The sequence below is a fragment of the Thamnophis sirtalis genome, unplaced genomic scaffold (assembly GCF_051295495.1).
Source record: "Thamnophis sirtalis isolate CommonGarterSnake01/CBP01778 unplaced genomic scaffold, rThaSir2_p1.2 scaffold_6, whole genome shotgun sequence".
NCBI classification, from domain to species: Eukaryota; Metazoa; Chordata; class Lepidosauria; order Squamata; family Natricidae; genus Thamnophis; species Thamnophis sirtalis.
In genome coordinates, this window is record NW_028261386.1 from 31946324 (window position 1) to 31969588 (window position 23265).

Below are 23265 nucleotides of genomic sequence, written 5' to 3' on the forward strand. Positions count from 1 at the left end.
AAGACATGTCAACACTTGAAGCGCTGCCCGTTTGCCTGCTGGATGGAATCGCTTAGCCAACCTTGCCCGATTTTTAAAAAAGCGGAAAACTACCAGGACATTCCAGGGATATAAATTAGACACCGTAGTAGAAAAACATTCTGGAAACAGGTATTCCATATTTTGCCAAAAGTAGTAAGTGTCAGTGTTCCAATGCCGTTACTAGCCGTTTGATCTGGATTGGAGTGTGAACATCTGTATTCTGAGAATAGCTTTGTATTGTGAGCAACAATGGCATTTATTCAAAAATAAATCCTCAGTGACTTTACTGGGAGTCCAGCAGGTTCCCTGGAAGCAGGTAGGGATTGGGACACTGGGATAGTTTTATCTTGTTCTTTAGCTTGTCCCTCCCCCTTCCAATCAATCAATAAATAGGCCTTCCCTGATTAACGTCATTGTCATCTGTAAGTCTCCAATTTTTATGATTTGTATTGCTTAACGCTGGCATAGCATTTCAGAGTTGTGACCATATAGTTACTGGAGGTCTAAAAGGAAGGTATTTCTTTTACACCTTTCAGGGGAATCGGATTGGAGAATGCTGATTTAAAAAAAAAACTGTGTACATTATGTATTAAAATCTACATCTAGTCTTAACCATGAGTACTGAACAATGCTTATGCCCAAACTAGCCCATGACAGTTTGGTTTAGAGTGGACCTCTCAAACTGCTTGTAGCCCACATAGAGAACTTCTAGTAATTTTTTACCCCTGCAACATTTTGTAGGCACTGCAGATGCTACCCAGTTCCTTCCTAAATATATCTTCCAAAAAGTATTATATATCCAGTAATAAAATGAAATGCTGGTGTTTCCGTTAATATAAAACTAGCAACTAAGTGGCCAAAGTTAAATGACTGTTTTCAGTAATGCTTCACTGTGAAGTTTATTTAACACATTTATTTAATGGCATATGATAATCAGATTCTTCATTTTTGACTCACAAGTAACTTTTGTGTCATTGTTTTAAAAAAGCTTACGTTTTGGGCCCTTAGGTTAGCGAACTTATCCCCATAAGCATTACAACTTTAGTTTGAGTGTTCTGTTTCAGAGTTGTATTTGAATTCAGTCTTTATTTGCAATTTGCAAAACTGGTGCCTCACAGTCTGTTTCTCCAATGTAAAATGCCATTGGTAATGTTTGCCTGGCTTGATGAAAATTGAAGTCCACATGGAAGGAAGACAGTACTGAGTGCCACATTTCTCCTTTCAAAATGACCTTTTCTATTAACTTCCATTATTACCTGTATATGTATATAATATACCATCCTAATGGTACAAACCAAACCACCCACTTGATAATTGAATTTTCCAAGTGAGTTATCAAAAGACAATTGATCAGTTTAATTTATGATTTCATGCATATGGGTTAACCATGCAATAAAAATATGAAAATAATGTTTTATTTTAGAATAAAAACTTATTATAAATAGGCAGTTTAATTTTAAAACAAAGTAAATTACTGAAACTCTACTTATCATTTGTAGTTTCCGCATCTTTATACTACAATATTTCAATATAAGCATACATCTGAATGTTAAAAATTGCATCTATTTTGTATTCAGGCTTCATATGGAAATATTTATGATGCAATCTTAGGACTATCTTCTCAAAACTGGTAGATATGTAAATACATATATATGTTTGTATGTGTAAGTATATGTATGTCGTATATTGTGAATAATTTCCAGAGGGTTCAATGAGACTTACCTCTAGACAAGTAGTGTCTAAATTACTTTTATTATAAACTAGCCAAACAGCAAATCAAATAATAGTGATTTTAATCATCCTCCAAAAATTCTGAAGCTCAAATACAAGGCATTTTACTAAGAAGCTCACAGAACACAGTGAAATTCATTTCTGAATAAACGTTACTTCATTTAGACTTAAATGGATATGTTTCAATGCTTGATTTTTATTTTGTTTTCCATTATAAAATATAATAGGTTCATTTGTATAAGTTCTGTTAAAATGAATTCATGATTTTATATAGCTACCATTCTTTAAATGGAATTTGCATAAGAAAACCTCTTTGCACAAGACCCTCTTAGAATGCTGTTACTTTTTGTGTATGCAGCAGGAAGAGTTTGTTAAGAGCAACAAAATGTTCTAATCTTGGTCCTTTAATGGTAAACAGAATAAATTTGCATTCATTCTGAAGAAACATAGATATTAAGCTGAATGGCCTTAATTGTGCATTCACCCTTATTTGGCACTTACTGACTATATGGGTTGTAAAATGAATTTCATTTGAACTGAATGACGACAACAGCTATTTATAGTGTGTTTTATTAAATAAATCAATAATTTCATTTCATTATTAAACTTACAGTAAGGGAAGCACCCATTATTGGTTGGTTATTTTATCATTTCATTTCATTATTAAACTTACAGTAAGGGAAACACTCATTATTGGTTGGCTATTTTATCATTTAGTGGGCTGTGTACATACAACAGTTCATTTAGTGATCTTTGAAAAAAGTGATGTGACCAATTTTCACACTTATGACTGTTGCAGCATCCCTATAGTCATGTCATCAATACTCAAATACTTGGCAACTGAGTCATATTTATGATGGTTGCAGTGTCCCAGGATCATGTGATCCCCTTTTGCGACCTTCTGACAAGCAAAGTTAATGGGGAAGCCAGATTCACTTAACAACCGTATTGCTAACTTAACAGCTGCAGTGATTCACTTAACAACTGTGGCAAGAAAGTTCATAAATGGGGAAAAACCCCACAAATCTCTTCCTTATTTTGGACTCAACTGAAACTTCTATCATATGCTTGAATGAATGATAGTCCCCATCTCACTCTTCCTCCAATGTCTTGTGCAGACAGAGCCCTATTCTGCTTCCTTGGCAAGGCAGAATAGAGTTTGGAAATGCAATCAACACTTCTTTGTGTCAGTATACTTTCCTGCCAACTCTCACACTGGATAACAGACTCCAGTGCTGCCATGAGGAAGACCCCAACCCTATTATCATCATAATTGTTATTCCACGCCAATTCATTTAAGGATGCAGTTATGCACTGTACACACTGGTGTACTGTGTCTAAAGGAGAACTTGACTGTCTCCAGTGTTTTCCAGCCCTAGAACAAATACTTTATTATATCCAAGAAAATATATGATTTTTGGCAAATGTTTTAAGTCTTTTCTCCTTGCAGCAGATCAGTCTAACATTCTAAGTTCTAACAATAATATGTGCCCTGCTAGGCCAAATCTCAAATAGAAATATACATGAAAGACATCTGTTAATGCAATTTATGACTTTAAAAAGATGCAACTCTCCCCACCCTCAAAAACAAACTCAACCACTCTAGTATTATGCAAGAAATTAAATTGTTATTTCAAGAAATAATGAAGCTGCTTTAAACTGAAGAAGTCACATATTCCTAAATGCAGCTGTTGTCCTCAGGAGTCAACCTGGAAACAAATGGGTTACTATTTATCCCACTTAAGCCCACATTCAGAAGTTTCTTCGGGCAATCTTTTGAAAAGTTTCTCATGGTTGAGGGGGGGGCTTTCCTAATTTATACCTTTTCATTGGCAAAAAGGTACGTAATCACTTTAAAGCAAGGATCTCCAACCTTGGCTACTTTGAGACTTGTGGACTTCAACTTCCAGAGTTCCTCAGCCAGCTTACTTTGCTGGCAAAGGAATTCTGGGAGTTTTTCTGGGAAGTCCACAAGTCTTAAAGTGGCCAAGGTTGGAGACCCCTGCTTTAAACTACGAGCCAGTTTCAGCCCTTATCTGATCTGAGGGCAAACGAAAGTCTGGTGGCTTTGGGAATTAATACTGAGCGTGCGCGAAAACTCCGCATGCTCAATTGCCTAGGCGGGTTAGGGTTTGTTTTGTTTGCTTCGTCCACCTTTTTAACACTGCTACTTTTTAAATTTTTGCTGAACGGATTCATTTAGAAAAGCAGGTAGCCGAAGAGCTCACGGATGAATAGCGGGACAATAAAAAAAAGTCAGCAGCGGATATTAACGCTATGCTTGTGGACCTTGCTTGCAAGAGGGAGGCGCGCTCAAACGGCTGGAAGCAGAGGAATGACTAGTTGATAGGGGGGCGGGTGCCATCTTCTGGCTGGGCGGTAGTAAAGCGCTTAAAGAGACGGAAGGTAAACCCTATGTGAGATATTAAAAGAAGAAGAAAAAACACAGTGAAGGCTCGGCGGATTTGTCTGTTCTTTCAGCGTCTGGACAGCTGAAAGAGTGGCTTCTTTCAGAACTGCGCGTGCGCTTTCTCTCTCTAATATTGCTTGCTTCTCTTCTGCAGAAAGTTAGCTTTGTTGGTCTGCATCACCAAAAAGAAGAAAAATAATAGTAATTTTGGCACAAGGACCCCTCGGTCCTAAGCCGATGCTCCTGGGTGGCGTCTTTTTAGGGGATGCGTTTTACCAACCACATATCCCTTCATTGTTAAATTGCTAGGTTCCAGATGTGACAGTTTACTGTTTTATTTAGAAGTCCCAAAGGTGTTTTTTCAGGAGGCAACTGGACTTTCTTGTTCTTTTCTTTGAAGACGTTTCGCTTCTCATCCAAGAAACTTCTAGATACAGGCTGCAAAAATTCTGATCGCCACAAAATGACAACAATACAGATTTGAACACTTTGCTACCAGCTACTGGTAGTCTTAATTTTATGATTAATGTAAACAAAATTGGTTATGGCCTCTGTATTTTTGAATACTGGCTTAACAAAAAAAAAGTTTCATGGGGTAATGCCATCATTTTCTCTTCCAAATCATTGTGGAAGGAAGTTACAGCAGCTGTATCCTCTTTTGCTTTGGGGGGTATCTCTTTTTAGACTGTCCACTTGAAAATTGTTTCATTCAAGCTCTATTTTTTTTTCTTGGTTACAGTACAGATAGAAACATGAATTGGATGCCGCCACTAGAGAAATTGGCCCGTTTATTTAGTGCTTGCAGGCAGCTGCACTCCCTGACTTACCGAAAACAGTGGAAGTCTATCCTGTCCTCTGCCTATCCCATGTGTCCCATTCAGCTGCACCCACTGCTCTGGCATCCACACACCACCTCACAATTCAGGCCTTTCACCACCAAGGAGGTAATTAATAGTTACTTTATTCTTGCCTTGAATGACTTTTGTGTGCCTCTAGCTAAGAAATAAAAGACAATGTTGTTTATAGAGAGATGCAGTAGAGGTAAATATAAATATTGTAGACTTTCCAAACAATTGCATGCATGTTTTTTGTCCAGCTGGCCTCCAAAAAGAAGAGCAACCTGTCCAAAATGCATCAGTGCAGAACAACCAATTGATTCCTTTCTTTATTTTTTATAAATGTTTTGAATTGTAGTTAAGAGGAAGAATTCTGAGTTCACTTGATGCTGTGCCCCTTTCAAGCATTTGTGCTCTATTCAGTGAATGTTATCACTAGGAGATCTTTGCATACTATTGCATGTATCAACTTTTTGGGAGAATATGTGGGTTTCATTAGAAAAGTATTAAAAAGTTTTAATCTGGAATCATTTTGCCAAACTTCAGTCAACTTTAGTAATAAATTAACAATTAGAGAAGAAGAGGGATTAACACAGCTTCATTGTCATGAGCCCAGGCAAGCAACCTTAGCATTAGTGGGGAGACAAAAGGTTGAAATGTGGGTGAAAAGACACATCACATATATTTACACAACTTTTCTCTCAGGAGTAGGGGATTTCTTTGTTTATTTTTAAACTTATTTGCCTATTTAGAACTTACCGGTACACCATTTGTTCCAGAATGACAGGAAATTATGCCATTTTTTTAGCAGTCATATTTAGATTGAGTTTCAGGGGCCACAAAATTGATGAGAACTCGGATTTGTGAAGATCATGAGAATCATGAGAATCCAGGCCTTTAGTTTAAGGCTAAGTGTATTGAGTTGATCCAGTGACTAAATATATTGTTCTTAAACTTTGTTATAGAGAGAAAAATTGGGCAAAGGGAAATTGAAGCCTGTACAGATGAAAGCAAAGAAGCAAGAGGTTGAGATAAAGCGTACAATGACTGTGGAGGAGCTTGCAAAAGCGATGCATAAAGATATAGGTGAGCCGGTTCTTTCAAATAATACCTGGAAATTACAAAAGGAGCAATTCCTGAACTTCCTTTCAGCTGATTGATATCCTTGTGTTGCAGCTTCATTTTTGAATCCCACATATTTAGTTTCAAAGACGGGGGTATATACTGCACAAAAAACCCATAGAGCACTGGCAGTCCACAATTTTAGAAAAATCTCTGATTCCTTCCTTCTGTCAGGTCATAATTTCTGATTTTTGAGTACAAATAGATACATGTGGTTCAGATTAACCATTTCCCCTTCATGTCCTTTTTGTATTTTCCTCTCATATTTTGTGAATTACTGCCTGGGAAACAGGCCTGGCCTAGTGTGTTACCTGAGACTGCTAAGGCACAGAATTTAGTATATAATTTGATCTAGTTCTTCAATTGTCTCGCTCTTAGTCTTTTTTCATTGCATAAAATATATTTTAAGAATGTGTTGGTAATGATAACAGCATTGAAATCTGACAAAGCATCAAAGTATTTGAGGACTGCATATCCTGTCTGGACAATGGAAATTACATGACAAACATTTTCTCCAGTTAGTGCTACTATATCATAGGCCTCTTCCTTGGTTGGATCATTGCTCAATGAACGTTGTGTTTTTATACTCAGATCATGTGTATGAAGCTCTGCTGAACACAGATATAGATTTAGATTCACTAGAACCAGATTCAATCTTGGAAGTAAATTGGATCAAAGACATCATTAAAAAATCTGGCATGCAATACAAATGGGCTGAACTGAAAGAAGAAAAAGAAAAAGAAAATAAAGATGTGGTTAGAAGGTAACATCTATGCTTAAGTGGGTTTTTTAGTGCTGGATTTAAACATAACTTGTATAATATATGTAATCCAGTATATGTGAAGTGCAGAAAATGATGAGCCCTTGGAGACTGTTGTTAATCTGTTTGTTGTTGAGCAGCGCCTATACCGAAGTCCAATTTTATGTAAACATACTGCTGTGCAAGCTATGATCTATAATGCCGTTAAATCCTTTAAAGGCAACATTCTATTCAACATATCCCATCACTAGGAAGCATGTGCAGTGCACTGTTTCTATCAAAGCCACAATTTAATTTTCAGATAAAAGTAAATCATGAAAATATTTATTGGAACTTTTAATTAGTAACATAAATTATATTTCTAATGTATATTTATTTGGATTATACTAATCATATTCGCTGTGAAAGTATGTTCAGTATTGAATTACCTTGCATAAGACCTGCATCCTTTTAGCTATTTCAGCACTCCATCTTCTTATCACATCTATTTCTATTTCATGTATTTTTTTGCAACTTCATCCCTCAATGTATTTCTTTTATATTGATCACTCACTTTTGTATTCAATCCACTTTAATCCCATATCCATTTTCACTCCATTCCCACTGCATTTAACTTTTTATGTATCTTTGACATACCCAATTCTTGTTTCTATAAACCAGCAAAGCAAATACCTTTATATGCAGCCATTTAAACTTCTTTAGGAAGCATTCTTTCCCCTCGTTAGACCATAATACTATTACAACCTTTCAGCTATCTTAAAATTTCTCCATCCATATCCCCATCTTCAGTAAACATTCTATCAAAGTAGATAAATGCATTTACTTATTCCTCCTTTTTGCCACTTATATGTAATTTGTATTTGTTCACTTAATTTTCCTTGTTGGGTAGGTTTTTGATCCATTCATGTTTCACATCCATATTTATACTATATAATATTTTATCTGAACAACACATTTAATATCACCACAACCATTCTGTAAACATTTATCCATTAATGCATGAAATAACCACAGGACATCACACATCTTTGATCAATGATGAATGGTAAGTGTTCCATTTATTTTTAAATGTGATTTTTCCTTACTTTATTTAGTAGCCAAACTTCACTAAAACCCATTTACTTTACCAGAATCTTACTCTAAATCAACAATGTGCTGTAAACATATTTTCTCACATTCATACATTTTTCAGTGGCCTGCCAAGAAGCATAACTATACACATAAACTGCCTAACATCTCAAATTCCCAAATATTGTTCATATCATCTCTTACGTATTTCAGTCAGGAATTTTCCAAACATATTTTTAGCATGCAATTTTTCTGCCATTCTATTTGTATGCAAAATGAAGCTACTTCTGTTTAGAGAGAAGGAAAATTGGAACCAAAGTACTACCATGACCTCTTTAGTTCATATGAATAGAAAATAAATAGTTGCCCACAAGAATTTTTATCTGCCTTCTACTAATGTTAAACATTTTATTACATTTTGATATGAAATAAAAGAATTCATATAACCTTTTAAGTACTTCCTTCTCCTATTTGCTCCACAACAACAACCATGTGAGGTGGGTTGGCTGAGAGAGAGTAACTGCCCAAAATCATCTAGCTGGCTTTCTAGCTTTCCAGCTAAGGAGGGACTACAATTGAAAGTCTCCCAGTTTCTAGTCCGGTACTTTAACCCGTAGACCAAAGTGGCTCTGTCCCCCTACTTCCTGGGAGATGCTGAAAGAAGGTGAACTATGAAAGAAAATCACAGTTGGTAATTTTCAAGAAATTTGAACTGATGATTTTATAAAACACGCTAATTTATTTAGTGTTAACAAGTGTTAAGAACCGATTGATCCTGTAGAAACTACTGTAACAAAACAAGTTGCTCCTTGGATAAGTGGTAGAACACCTTCCCTTGCAAAAGGTCTTAAATGAGACAGATTTCTCTGAATTCCTGGAAAATCACTTCCAATGGTGACACTACAGAGAGTTATGGTTCAGTGGTCTGAATTCTATTCCTGAGTTTAAATAGAACTCATTACAGCGATTCTGATCATAGTTTTATATAAGCAATTGATCTGGAAACCCAAAATCTATACTTAGGGCATGATTCCAACCCTCATGTGGGTTTCCCGGTACCCTGAAAGTGCAGCTCAAACAGCTGATGGCAAAAAGGCAGCATTTTCTGACCATTTTTCATGGATAGGTGCAGTTAGAGCTGAGACTTTGCTTCCCAGAAGTTACCCACAGATTAAAGTACCTTTTCAAACACCCCCCAAAATGCCCAAGATTTTCAATTTTCCTTCTAGTTGCCAATATGACATGTTGTTTACGGAAAACTTAGGAGGTCAAACATTCATGGGTTCCCTATTTAGAATTTAGCTATGAAAACCGTGTTTCCTTCTTAGGTTAAAAAAAACTGCATCTAAAGGACACTCTAGTTCCAAATTGTTGTTGTTACAAAAAGTTGAAATACAGAGATTGGGAATTTTAAGAGCTTTGTTAAGCATAGAATACAAAACATAAAAAGGCTTATTTCATTTAAAATTGAATGTATTACTTTTGGTTGCAGGCCTCCTCAAAATCCAGCTTTATTAACCCCCAAGCCTCCAGTTATTACTGTATTGGGCCATGTTGATCATGGAAAAACTACGTTGCTTGATAGCCTGCGAAATACTAATGTGGCGGCAATGGAGGCAGGAAGTATCACACAGCATATTGGTGCCTTTCTTGGTATGATTTATTTGAGTATTACTCTGTTGTCAATTTCTCATCTGCAATAGTCATTATTAGTGCTTCTTGCCAGCTTTCTCTTAGAGCTAAATTCAGGTTTAACTACAGGGAGGTTTACTGCCAAACCCTAGGTATGAAATCTGACAAAAGTCACTTCTCCTGTCCTTGAAGTAAAGTTGCCTGAAGAACTCAAGTTCCAAGTCTTAGCTAAGTCATATGAAGTTTCCCAGTCTGGTCTTAACAGCAACTAAATACATGTGTTCCTGTCTATTTACTGATGTCCAAAAATGGATCCTAACTAGTTTCATTGCCAAATCAATTATAGTTTATAGGGCAGGAATCTCTCTAAGTGGTGTATTGGACTTAGAGAGATGCATTGGATACATATACCATATTTTTCGGAGTATAAGACACACCTTTTTTCCTCAAAAAAGAGGCTGAAAATCTGGGTAAGCCTTATACACTGAATACAGCATTTGTTTGCCTCCTGAAACCCCGCCCCTTCACCAAAATGGCTGTGCATAGTTTGTAGAAGGCTTTCTGAGAGCTCCTAGGGGCTGGGGAAGGTAGAAATGAGCAAAAATGCCTCCCCAGCTCCCAGGAGCACTCTATAAGCTTCCTAATGCCCTTTTTTTTTTTGACAAAAAACAGGCCCGTTTTCATGAAAAATGGGCCATATTTTGATCATTTCTCCCAACGCCATCCCAGGAATACTCTACAAGCCTCCTAAGGGCTATTCGTGACTTTTTAAAAAAACGGGCCCGTTTTCACAAAAAATGGACCATTTTTGGAGGTTTGCAACATGCAAAAACTTTTTTTTTAAATCTGCCTCTTCAAAACCTTGGCGCGTCTTATACTCCAGTACATTTTATACTCTGAAAAATATGGTAATTTCCAATCTTGCAGATTGTTATATGAGAAAATTGTAGTCCAACATAACTGGAGGATGCCATTTTGGCAAAAGTTAGCAAATAGAGAAATGAAGGTAAACTTTAAGTACTAGGAGTAAGGCCCCAAGTAAAGCATTGTTTTGCAGGAAAATTTAACAGCTGAACATGGACTATAGAAAACTGACTTGTCAATTTTAGGCAATCTCTCTGTTTAGAGTTTTGTTTATATGAGGAATTATTACAAATCTCATGAAAGCAGCTGTTCAGTGTGTTCTGTGAAAGTGATATGAGAAGCATTAAACTCTTGTTGAGACGATACTGTGTATGTTTCCCATTGTTTTTGCAGTGCAGTTGCCTTCTGGGGAGAAGGCAACATTCTTGGATACTCCTGGCCATGCTGCCTTTTCAGCCATGAGGGCAAGAGGTACACATATCACTGATATTGTTGTACTGGTAATAGCTGCCGATGATGGTGTGATGGCACAAACTGTGGAATCCATTCAACATGCTAAAAATGCTAATGGTATTAATGGATTTTGTTCTCTTTTGGGTAGTTGTGGGAGGAGATATGTACTACTACTGACATTACTGTTACTGAATATCTTATTATTTGAAGATTTGTTAGTCATCTGGAACAAATTATATATATGTATCTGAAACTTGTCCCTCCACATTTTTTTCTCGCTCAGTTCCAATCATTGTTGCCATCAATAAGTGTGATAAACCTGACACTGATCCTGAAAAAGTAAAGAAACAACTGTTGGCTCATGATATTGTTTGTGAAGACTATGGAGGAGATGTTCAGGCTGTTCCTATCTCTGCATTAAAGGTAATGCAAATCAGTTTCAGTGCCATCCCTAAGGTAAATCTGTATCACATTGTTTATTAGCAGTAAAAATTTGAATCGTCAAGAGTCACATGATACATCAGGTAGAGTTTTTAGGAGAGGAAAACCTTCATTTGACCGTCTACTCTAGAACCCAGCTGTTTGGAGAAAAGCAGTTCTTTCTCAGCACTGAACAGGAAATTTCCTAATGAGGGAAAAATACTTTATTTTGCTATTCAATCCTAGGTATTGATCTTGGAAAATATGATAAAAAAGGCTATAGTCAGCCTCCAGCATATCCTAGATTTTAAGACAATAGATTTTCAGTAAATCTTCTATGCATACTGATTTACTTACAATGATTGTTAAGTCCTACCTTTTCTTAATTACTTTTGACTTTTTTGACTTAGAGCCATAACTTGATGAACTTAAAAGAGGCAATTGTAACTCTTGCTGAGGTAATGGAACTGAAGGCAGATAGCACAGGCCTCATGGAAGGTATTGTAATAGAGTCTCGCACAGATAAAGGAAAAGGGTGAGCATGCATCTTTTCATTCCACTTCATCTTTGGCTGGGAGTTGCTCTAAAATTTTCAACAGTGCAATTAAATAACAATGCATAATAAATTAAAATTTAAAAACAGTCCTTTTGTAAATTAAATTAAACTTTCTTGATTTAAAACATGTGATTTTACAGAAAACCTGTTTGCTTGGACTTAATCTCTCCTATAGCACTCCCATAATGTGCTAGTGTGAAATTGAAAAGCTATTGTGATCAATTCCCATAGATTCCATCTAAATCACACACAATGGGCTCCCTGCTACCCCTGAATTGGGGGTGGGGGGATATTAATGAAAAAAATGAATGGCAAGACAGCCTGCAGCAAAGCAAAGCAGCACCAGATTTCAACATCATATTAATTGCCAAGAAAGTCTTTAAGCCCTACTTAAGCTTCCTAAGCATTCATAGATTATTGAGCATTCTGATTATTGGGTGAAAAATATATTATTCCGATCTGTTTTATAGATTTGTGTCAAAGTAGATTTTAAACTGAAAAAATTATATAGCTATATTGACATAATAAAGCTCAAGAGGCTTAGACATTAAAACATACCATTAATTGTGAATATCAAATCAAATGTCATTTTTCTTTTTACTTGCCTTCCACCTGACCCCAGTCCAGTAACCACGGCCATTATCCAAAGAGGCAGTCTGAGAAAGGGCTGCATTTTGGTTGCTGGAGAAACCTGGGCCAAAGTGCGAGTTTTATTTGATGAGAATGGCAAAATCATGGAAAATGCTTCCCCTGGTTTGCCCACGGAGATTGTGGGGTGGAAGGAGGTCCCTGCAGCAGGGGACGAAATCCTTGAAGTTGAATCTGAGGTAAGTACATTTCTTGCTTTAGTATCCAGGTGTAATGTTCCTAAAATTGTCTTTATTCCATGCTTATCCAAAGTTTCATCCAAGATGCACCAGAAAATGTTCTGCAGAAGTAAAAAACCAGGAAAAAGGAACATGTTTTCTTTTCAAAATCTGGAAATAGTTTAATTCAAGCAAGAAAGGCTTTTATCTACTCCATGTGGTACTTGCTCAAAACTGGACCAATATTTTAATACCTCTGTTGATGGTTCATTTAGTTGAGAAATATAATATTGATTCAGTTTTAATTTCTGATTATTCACCAGTAGTTAATGTCTTCGTTTGGATAAAAATAAATCTATAATAGGGGAAAATGACATTTTAATGTTATTGTTATTGGAAGGTGCTCACTTTTTTGAGTTACAATAAAAGTACCAATATGGTGTTTTTTCACTGTTGTATAGTACGCTAATCAGTCATTTTCTATGAGACGGGTGGTAATATAAATTTGATAAATATTTTTTTTCAAATTAAAAGAGGGTCAACTAATTTGGGTATAGTCTATGTTTAAAGCTTTTGGGGGATAAGCTAATAACATGCCTCTGTGGAAAAAGATGCTTATATTACAATATAGAAATTTAATATGTATAAATTATAGCATAGAAATTCTAAGTTCTATATACAGTATAGAATTATATAAAAGTCATTTTCCCAGTGCCGAAGATGGTGGTCAGACACATTTAGATATTATTCAAATGGTATAAAATGAAAATGTAATTTTATGATTTTATGAGAATTTGATATCTTGGAGTACAGGCAGACCCTGCTTATTGACTGCCTTGTTCAGTAATTGTTTGAAGTTACCACAGTGCTGAAAAAACAATTTTATGATCAATGCCTACTTTTGTGAGCTTTGAAACATCACTCAGTCATGTGATCACTGAGAGCCGAGGTGGCGCAGTGATTAGGGTGTAGTACTACAGGCCACTTCAGCTGACTGTTATCTGCAGTTCAGCGGTTCTAATCTCACCGGCTCAAGGTTGACTCAGCCTTCCATCCTTCCGAGGTGGGTGAAATGAGGACCCAGACTGTGGGGGCGATATGCTGACTCTGTAAACCTCTTAGAGAGGGCTGAAAGCCCTATGAAGCGGTATATAAGTCTAACTGCTATTGCTATTGCTATTAAGAGTGGTGGTGCAGTGGTAAGAGTGCAGTACTGCAGGCTACTTCTGCTGATCACCAGGCTCAAAGTTGACTCAGCCTTCCATCCTTTCAAGATCTGTAAAATGAGGACCCAGATTGTTGGAGGCAATATGCTGACTCTTTAAACCATTTACAGAGGGCTGTAAAGCATGTGAAGCGGTATATAAGTCTTTGGAACGATCTCCCCGTGGAGATTCGTACCCTCACGTCCAGACCTTCCGCACAGCCCTTAAGATCTGGCTATCCCGTCAGGCCTGGGGATAAGATTCTAATCCGCCCCACCCGAATGTTGAATGAATGTTGTGTTTTACTGCTTTATTTTATTTATTCACATATTTTATGTTCTGTCTTGCACTCCTTCCCACGAATTGTAAGCCGCCCTGAGTCCCCTCAGGGAAAAGGGCGGCCTATAAATGACAAATAAAACTAAAAAAAAAAAACTAAACTAAGTGCTATCGCTATTATAATTGGTATCGGTGGTTGTGTGCTTCACTTGATTTTTGCTCCCCTTGTAGAGCAGAGAGATTGTAGAGCAAGGAATTACAACCGAGTAAGCAATCACACAATGGGAATACACATTGAAAGGAATGTGGTGGCATCAGCATCCCTGAGCATGTTCAGGGTTGGGAGCCATGAGCACACTATGCAACAGCAATGATAGGAGCCAAGCTATGTTGGCAAATTAACTGGTTAATTACTTTTGTTCTGCCAAGCAAAGGGCACATGAAGTTGTTGAATGGAGGAACTATGTGAAACAGCAGGAAAAGATAAATAAAGATCAAAAAATGATAGAAGAAAAGCAAAGGGCTCATCAGGAAGACTACAAGAAGAAGCGAGAGGGCCTCATGAACATGAGCTGGAGACAGAGAGTATATTTAATAAAGAAGAGCCAAAAGGAGTCCATGACTAGGCAATCTGAAAAAATTACTCAGAATGACAAAAACAAGTTGCCTCTCCTTATCAAAGGTATACTTATTTTTCTACTGCTTATTTATCTTTGTGCTCAGCTCTACACTTGTTTGAGTTTTTAAACTAAGCCCCAGCATCCATCTAGGCCCACTGAAGGAGTCCAGACTACGGACTTTCAATCACAAATTTAACACATTAAAAGCAGCTCCTTAGAAATATTTGTATAATTGGATCAGAATTAGATGCCTTTGTTGCTGAATCCCCCCCCCCACTGAATTTATAAAATTTATTTTTTATCTTCTTGTATTAATTTTATTGTTTTTATGTGAGGTTTTATATTCTGTAAGCCGCCTTGAGTCGCCATGTGCAAATAGGCAGCAATATAAATTGCCTAATTTTTTTAAAAAAATAAGCACACATTCCCAATACAATAATATAAAGTTCCTGAGTTATGTGACTTGCTTGAGTATGATTTTTCTTCTTTCCACTGAAATTAACTAGGTTTCTTGTTTCACCAAGGTGATGTGGATGGCTCTGTAGAAACCATTTTGAATATTCTGAAAACCTATGATGCTGATGAAGAATGTATATTAGATGTGATTCATTGTGGAATTGGGGATATTAGTGAAAATGACATAAATCTAGCAGAATCATTTAAAGGTAACCAGTTGTGATCTGAGGTTATCTATTTGTTGGACTAATTAGAATTAATGGCTTGTTCTTTAGTTTAATTACGTAAATTAGGTAGTTAGTCATAAATGCATAGAGTGGCTTGCAGTTGCTATGTGCACTTTCCTACTCCACCCCTTAAAGTTTGGTGTCACTTTGATTGCAGTTACATATACCTCTGACAACTTATAGGGTGGTAAACAAGGCTCCTTTTCAGGAAACTGAAATAATGCTCCGTCAATTTCTGAGCGTAGCATAAGCTATTCATATACTACCAGTGTTCATATACAATTTTCATCTGTACAGTTCTGTGATGTGGAAAAAAGAGATTCAGATCTTCCAACAGTGCATATAGCACTTCTCTAATTAAGGCAAATGATTTTGTCAGTGTTTGTCTTCTTCCTCACTTTCCTTCCACTTATCCCAACATTCTAGACTTCTCCAGAGAGTTAAGTCTTGTGTAATTTGTCCGTCAGATAATTTGAACTTACTGTATGTTTCGGAGTATAAGACGCACATTTTTCCCTCAAAAAAGAAGGTGAAAATCTGTCTTATACACTGAATACAGCATTTTTTGCCACCCGAAACCCCACCCTTTTCACCAAAATGGCCACCCATATCTTTTAGGAGGCTTTCAGAGTGCTCCTGGGGCTGGGGAGGGTGGAAATGAGCGATAAACGGGCCATTTTTTGCTCAATTTCCCCCCCCCCAGCCCCCTGCAGCACTCTACAAGTGTCCTAAAGACTATTCATACCCTTATTTTGAAGAGAAAAAAAACGGGAGGTTTGTAGAGTGCAAACTTTTTAAAAATTTGCCTCTTAAAAACCTTGGTGCGTTTTATATTCCAGTGTGTCTTATACTCCAAAAAATACAGTAATTATTTGTTCCTCTAGTGAGAACGTTGGGTTGTTTTATATTGATTTGTTCTTTTTCTTGGCCATCCATAATATTTTCAGAATCCTTCTCCAATACCCAAGTTTAAAAATATCAGTACTCTGTCCTGTTTCCTCAAAGTCCAATTTTCAGTGCCATAGGGACTTCCACAGTTTACATGATTCTGACCTTTATAGGTATAGAAACGTCCCAGTGTCTGAATATTTTTTCAAAGGCCTTTCTGGTTACAGTACCAAGTGCTAATTGAAGCATATTTCTTAACTGTGATCGATCACAAAAGGCACAAAAGGCAAAAACTATCACAAAAGGCAAAAACTATCAGTTATTTCAATAAGTTCATTGTCATTTGTAAAGCTGCTTGCTATAACTGCTGTCATTAGTTTGGCCTTGTAGTTAATCTAGTCCCATTTTTACTGTCTGCTTAACTTTAATTACTAGAATTTCCAATGCTTTTGAGTTTTCAATTATCAGACTAGTATTATCAGCATAGCAGAAATGATTTTATTTATTCCTCTATCTTTAAACTGAACTCATCTTCCAATTCAGCTTCTCCCCTCTCTCTACAGGTAGTCCTCAAGTTATAACAGTTCACTTAGCAATGGTTCAAAGTTACAACACCCCACCCCACCCCCAAAAGAGTACTTACAACATAGTCCTGAAGTTATGAATGTTGCAGCACCATAGCGGTCGATCACCCTTATGACCGACAGACCGCAGACTGCAACATTCCACACGCCTATTTCCATCCCTCACAGGGACCTAACAGGGGCTGGCCCTGCTACACTAGCCCATCAGCTCCTCCCCACCCCATTACTGATCGTTCGCTCATTTACCTTTCAAGGATCCAGAGTTCTAGAACAGGCTGACTGCTCCTTCTCTCTCTTCAAATGAGCCATCTCCTCTCCAGCTTCTCTGCTCCAAGATTTGCATGGCAGTGCAAAAGCAGAATTGTGAGAACAGAGGCAAAACCGGATGAGTGCGCCCTGCTCAGCTTGACTGACTCACCGAGGCTGCCTGCACAGGACACTCAATTCGCTTTTGGAGGACCAGGCAGCCTCGGTGAGCCTGAAGGACTGAGATTGTGCACCAAGGGCTTCTGTTGTCCGCACCAAAAGCTTTTGCAAAGGGACAGAAGGCTTCAAACAGTGGATCGCTCTCCCTAAGCCTTCCATCCCTTTGCAAAAGCTTTTTCCATGGAGAAGAGAAACCTTTGGGGAGCAAGACTCACCGAGGCTGCCCAGTGCTTCAAAAGTAGATCTTGCCCAGGCAGCCTCAGTGAATCAGCCAAGCTGAGAAGGCTTTTGGAGCACTGGGAGCAGACAAAGAAACCACGGCAAAGAGGGTGGAGAGGAGATAGCTCGCTTGATCATTGAGATCTTTAAAAGATAAATATCCCAGCGAGGCAGGATGGGGGGAGGGGAATATCTCAGTGGGTCGGGAGAGGCCTTGGATGGTTGGAAGCACTAGGCCCCTCATAATCTTCCCTACCCTGAGATACCTCATGTGCACTTAATGACCTGTGAATTCAATTAGTGAATGCATTGGGTAAAGCAGGGAAGGATTACGTTCATTTAATATGATCCTATTAATGAATCCTTAGGTTATGAATGTTCAGGCAGGTTCTATTACATTTGTAACTTGAGGATTACCTGTATACATATTCCATATTTAGTTTGAATAAAGGGAAAATATATGTCTCTCTCTTTTGCCTGTTTTGCTAAATTCTGTCTATACTCTGGCTTTCTGACCTATACTATGTATAGATATTGCATGAGAATAATGAGATGTTCTGGGTTCCTATTTTCCTATACCTTGACATCCCACATTCCATTCCTTGATAATCAAAGAAATCAAAGTCCCTGAGTCTTTGATCAGTCCCTGATCTGAGTCAAGGAAACACATACTTTTTTGTTCATATTCTTTGGCTTTCTTAATTATCCAGTGTTCATTAGCAGTAGCCTTGACTGTTTCTAAAGCCAGTTTCAATTTCTAGCATCTTCCACTTAGGGCTCTAATCTTCATTGGATAATGAATTTATGTACTTCCCTAATTGTCTAAAAAGCCAGAACTATTGCAGTTTTTGTTCATTTCCATGAGATTTGGCTGGTTACATATTAATCAGAAATAATGGTTTGAAATAAACCAGTCAGTTATAAATAATATCTATTTCAAACTTTGGGATTTGTTGAATTTTACAAAGTTTATTTTAACCATGAGCTCCTCTATCTGTTATTTTCCTAAATGCCAAGAAATTGGGAATGTAGAAATCCAATTTTTCAGTGGGAATGTACAGGCTTACTGCTCAAGTTCAGTTTTTGCTGCTTTGAGGCTTACTAGGGTGAATGAATTGTATTGCAAATGCTTCCTTTTTCAACAAAATAGTTAAGCATATTGGCATTACAATGAAAAATGTTTGAACCAAGTCTCAGAATACAGCGCTTAGTAAAACCCCAGAACCTGTCAGTAAATCTTTCAGAAACCAAAGCATATTTCCCACTCTTAAAAAAATAAAGAGTAAATTGTGTGAAATTGTGTTTGAAAGAATATACAAACAGGCATAAGGGAATTTGCTTGGATTTTAAAGTTTAGCTTTGGGAGGTAAAAACCTTTCTTGCACCTTTGTCTTGGGATACTTGGTACAGTCTGAAGTTAATAAAAGAGAAGCGACAGTACTTCATATTTGTTCTCTTATTCATTTGGCAGGTATCATATATGGGTTCAATGTAAAAGCACATAAATCTATTCAGCAAATGGCTGCTAAAAAGAAAGTAAAGGTGAAACTACACAACATCATCTACAGGCTTGTGGAGGATTTACAGGAAGAGCTCAGCAACACTTTGCCTCTTGGTGTAGAGGAGGATGTGCTAGGTATCTCAAATATTCTAGAAGTGAGCTTCTGGAAGTTATCTAGTCGAAAACTGGGAGGGGACAGAAATCTGGGCTTCATAACTTTGCTGTGCTAGTAGCTTCCAGTTTTCTCTGCTACTTATAGAATTCAAACTTAGGCTGCCTTCTAGGACCAAGACAGTTATTACAGGTTGAATACCGTTAGAGTATTTGTAAAAGAAATGAAAAATCATTAAAGTTATTCTTGATTACTGCACTAGAGGAAATAAATCACAGAAAGTTGCAGATGTTTGTTTTTAAAAATTCAATTGTTCTAGACGCGGGATGGCAAACCTATGGCATGTGGAGCCATTTGTCAGGACATGCGAGGCGTTGCCCTGTCAACTGGTCAGTGCATGCGCAAGCTGGAAAGCTGGGTTCAGCCTTTTTTAAAGCCATTTTTCGCCCTCCCCAGACTCGAGGCTCTATAGGAGCCTGGGGAGGGCGAAAACAGCCTCCCCCGACCCCACTGGAGGTTTTAGGAGCTTCCCTGAAGCCTCTGGAGGGCAAAAAACAACCCTACGAGCAAACCGAAAGTCACTTCTGGGTTGCAAGTAGGGCTGATTTTAGCCTCCGAAGCTTTCAGGAGCTCTCAGGAGGCTTCCCTGAAGGCTCCGGAGGACAAAAAATGACCCTACGAGCAAACCAGACTTCCCTGAAGCCTCCGGAGGGCCTCTGGGGGGCAGGGGAGGTTGTTTTCGCCCTCCCCAGGCTCCTATAAAGCATGTGGACCCTGGGGAGGGCGTAAAAAACTTGCAAATGGGTTGTACCTGTCATGCACGCATGCGCACTGGGGGGGGTAATGCATTGCATTATGGGTGCAGCACACTCGCACATAACCCCCCCCTGCGCTCGCCCCGCTTACGGCACGCGAACCAAAAAATGTTCACCATCGCTGTTCTAGACCTACTGTAGAGAAAATAATAATCAAGCTGCATTTAAATAGTAGAAATCTAGCAGCAGGTAACTTTCTATGTTCCCAGACTTTAAAAATTCTAGATGTTTTCCTTGAAAAACAAAAACAAATTGTGCAAACCAATAAAATTTTTGCTGTGATATAACTAAAAAGTAAAATTGAGGGTGATAGCAGATTTTAATACGAGAGGCCAGGTGTTATGTTTATGTGGATTTTGAGAGTCTACATTTTAACCATGATTCTCATGTTCCCCTTATTTCAGGAGAAGCTGCGGTTTTAGCCATCTTTGAGGTTGATGTAGGAAAACATAAAGTTCCAGTGGCTGGTTGCAGAGTACAGAGAGGACAACTAAACAAAAAAATGAACTTTAAATTAATTCGCAACGGAGAATGTATTTGGACAGGTGGGTAAAGTGCTTATCTAACTTGGTAGCTATGTTTGTTACTCAGATTCTACTTTGTTGAAATGTTTTTTTAATTTGTTCAAGATATTGCTTCTGATTAATAGTTCTGCTACATTTCCTTCTTCATACACTTTTGTCTGGATTATTTAAGTATAAATGTGTGCAGTTCTATATGAATGCTATGTATACAGCCACCCTTATAGCATTCCCAATTCACTGACATTTCTAATAAATTATGCAGTTACTTTTATTGAAATTTTACTCATTTGTTTGATTTAGGATGCTTATCGTCTTTGAAGCACCATAAGGAAGATATTGCTATCGCAAAGACTGGCATGGATTGTGGACTTAGTTTGAATGATAATGTGAAGTTTGAAGTTGGAGATGAAATTGTTTGCTTCAATCCAAGGGAAGTAAAGCAGATAATTTCTTGGAACCCAGGATTTTAAATCAGGCTGCCTAAAATATGGAAGGCAAGAAAACTTGAATCTTCATTCAGTATCGACTATAGAATCTTTGGGATAGTGTCCTGCACTGTACAATTAGCAGGAACATATTTCAGACTTCTACTGCTTCTAATGTAAAATTGGTTACAGAAAAAAGAAGTCTGCCCTTTCAGGAAGTGTATATTTATGTTATGAAATAACATTTTAAAACCTAAGTGTTCACTACAAGGAAAACCAAAACATTACATTTGTTAACTGCAATTGTTGTTTTTCAGTCATTATCAAAAAATTTAGATGGTGTTTTGCTAACAAAATTCTACATTTTCTACAGCACCCAAACCAACAGCTATTGGATCAAACACCTTTGTATGTTTAAATTACAGAACCTACCACACCCAAACCATTATTGAATGATTTGAAACATGGGGATGACTGTCATCTCTCACACTATAATGTTCAACATAGTTTTCCAACTTTGAGCTGCAAAGTTGCGGCCAATCAGCCTTACATTAAAATTAGAATTGTAGGTAATTTTTAGGTAATTGTGCTTTTTTATAACATTGCATGGAAATGAATAAGGAAAAATGCAGATAATCAGTTAGGGTGCAGTAACACTATAAACAAATAATAATACAGTATTTCTGGAATATAATTTCGCAGCCATGGAATAAAAGTATGTTAAAAATGCTTGGAGGAATGGCAGAAGGGTATTAATAAATTTGTTTGGGTAGGGAAGAAACCGAGAATAAAACTTAAAATAATGCAAGACGCACGTGAAAGAGGTGGTTTGAAAATGCCCAACTTAAAATTATACTATGAAGCAGCAGTTTTATCAACAATTAGTGATTGGATTAACTTAACAGAGGATAGAATATTGAACATTGAGGGATATGATTTGGTATATGGTTGGCATGCTTATTTAATATATGATAAGAAGGTGGATAAGATTTTTAAAAGCCATATTTTAAGGAATGCTCTATTGCATGTCTGGAAAAAATATCAATATAAATTAAATGATGATACCTATGTGGGCAGTACCCAGACATGCAATAGAGAATGTAAGCATAGAACCAAAATAGGATGTAACTACATACAGAGCTGCTCAATACAGAAAGAGGTGTACTACAGTTAAAGCCTATGAATGTACTAAAAGAGGAAAAGGTAATTCAAACCTGGTTTCAGTATGGACAGCTACAGGCTAGATGGAAAAAAGACCAGAAAATTGGTATTATGCAAAATGAGGATAATTTAGTAAAACAAATTAGAGACCAGAGTCAAATGCATATAAAAAGCTTATATATTGATAGAAACAGATTCTGAAACAGAGCTAGTTAAAGACTGTATGATAAAATGAGCACAAAATTTTGAAGAACCAATAATGATGGAAACATGAGAAAAGATATGGGTAAGAAATGTAAAATTTACGCAAGCCCAAAACTTGAGAATTTTTATAAGATGTTTTATAGATGGCATTTAGATCCTAAAAAATTAGCTTGTATGTATCCAAACTTATAATCTAAATGCTGGAGATGTGATTGTGCTGATGCTACGTATGATCATATATGGTGGGACTTGTAAAAATGTCAAAGCACTTTGGATAAAAATATGGTGGATTACTCAAAATATTCTTAAAAAGAGGATAAAGTTTACTCCTCAGTTATTCTTGTTAGGTATAATTAGAGATTGTATAGTTATAGAGACTAATTTGATTCTGAATTGATTTAAGACGGCAGCAAGATTGTTGGCGCAGTACTGGAAGAAGGAAGAATTGCCTACTATTCAAGAATGGACGCTAAAAGTATCAAACTTAGCAGAGATGGCTAAAATATCAGCATACCTCAAGGACCATTCAGATGAGAAATACAAGTTGGAATGGAGAAGATGGATTGATTATATTCAAAATAAATATGGGACTAAGAAATTTCAGTTAACTTATGAATGAATGAACAAGGAATGTTACAATTTATCTAAAGTTAGCTTTACAAAAGGGGAGTTAAAGTATAAGCAAAGGTACGATGCTGAAGTTAGTTTATTTTAATGTATGATTGTTTATATGTTTATACCTTGTATTTGCTCTGGGAAGTTGGGGGGGAGGGTGGGGTCTGTGTGGGATTAGGCGGGGGGGGGAATGTATACTATTTTTACAATAAAAATTTTTAAAAAATTAAAAAAGAAAATAGAAAAAAAAAGAATGCTAAAAATGCAAGATACCTTGCCCCTTTTCCTAAGAATATGTACTATAGAACAGAATTCCCCAACTTTT

At 37.1% G+C, this 23265-nt stretch overlaps 1 protein-coding gene across 1 annotated transcript; it reads left to right on the forward strand.

The window, feature by feature from the left end:
- The first annotated feature begins 19 nt into the window (after positions 1-19).
- On the forward strand, positions 20-21263 carry MTIF2 (mitochondrial translational initiation factor 2). Its single transcript, XM_014059223.2, has 14 exons — positions 20-150; positions 4902-5106; positions 5964-6084; positions 6712-6883; positions 9441-9601; positions 10838-11014; positions 11181-11320; positions 11728-11852; positions 12496-12700; positions 14593-14845; positions 15308-15448; positions 19055-19219; positions 20416-20556; positions 20836-21263. Exons 2-14 carry the CDS (start codon positions 4915-4917, stop codon positions 21003-21005), a joined length of 2163 nt encoding a protein of 720 aa, XP_013914698.2. The 5' UTR covers positions 20-150; positions 4902-4914; the 3' UTR covers positions 21006-21263.
- Positions 21264-23265: the final 2002 nt, after the last annotated feature.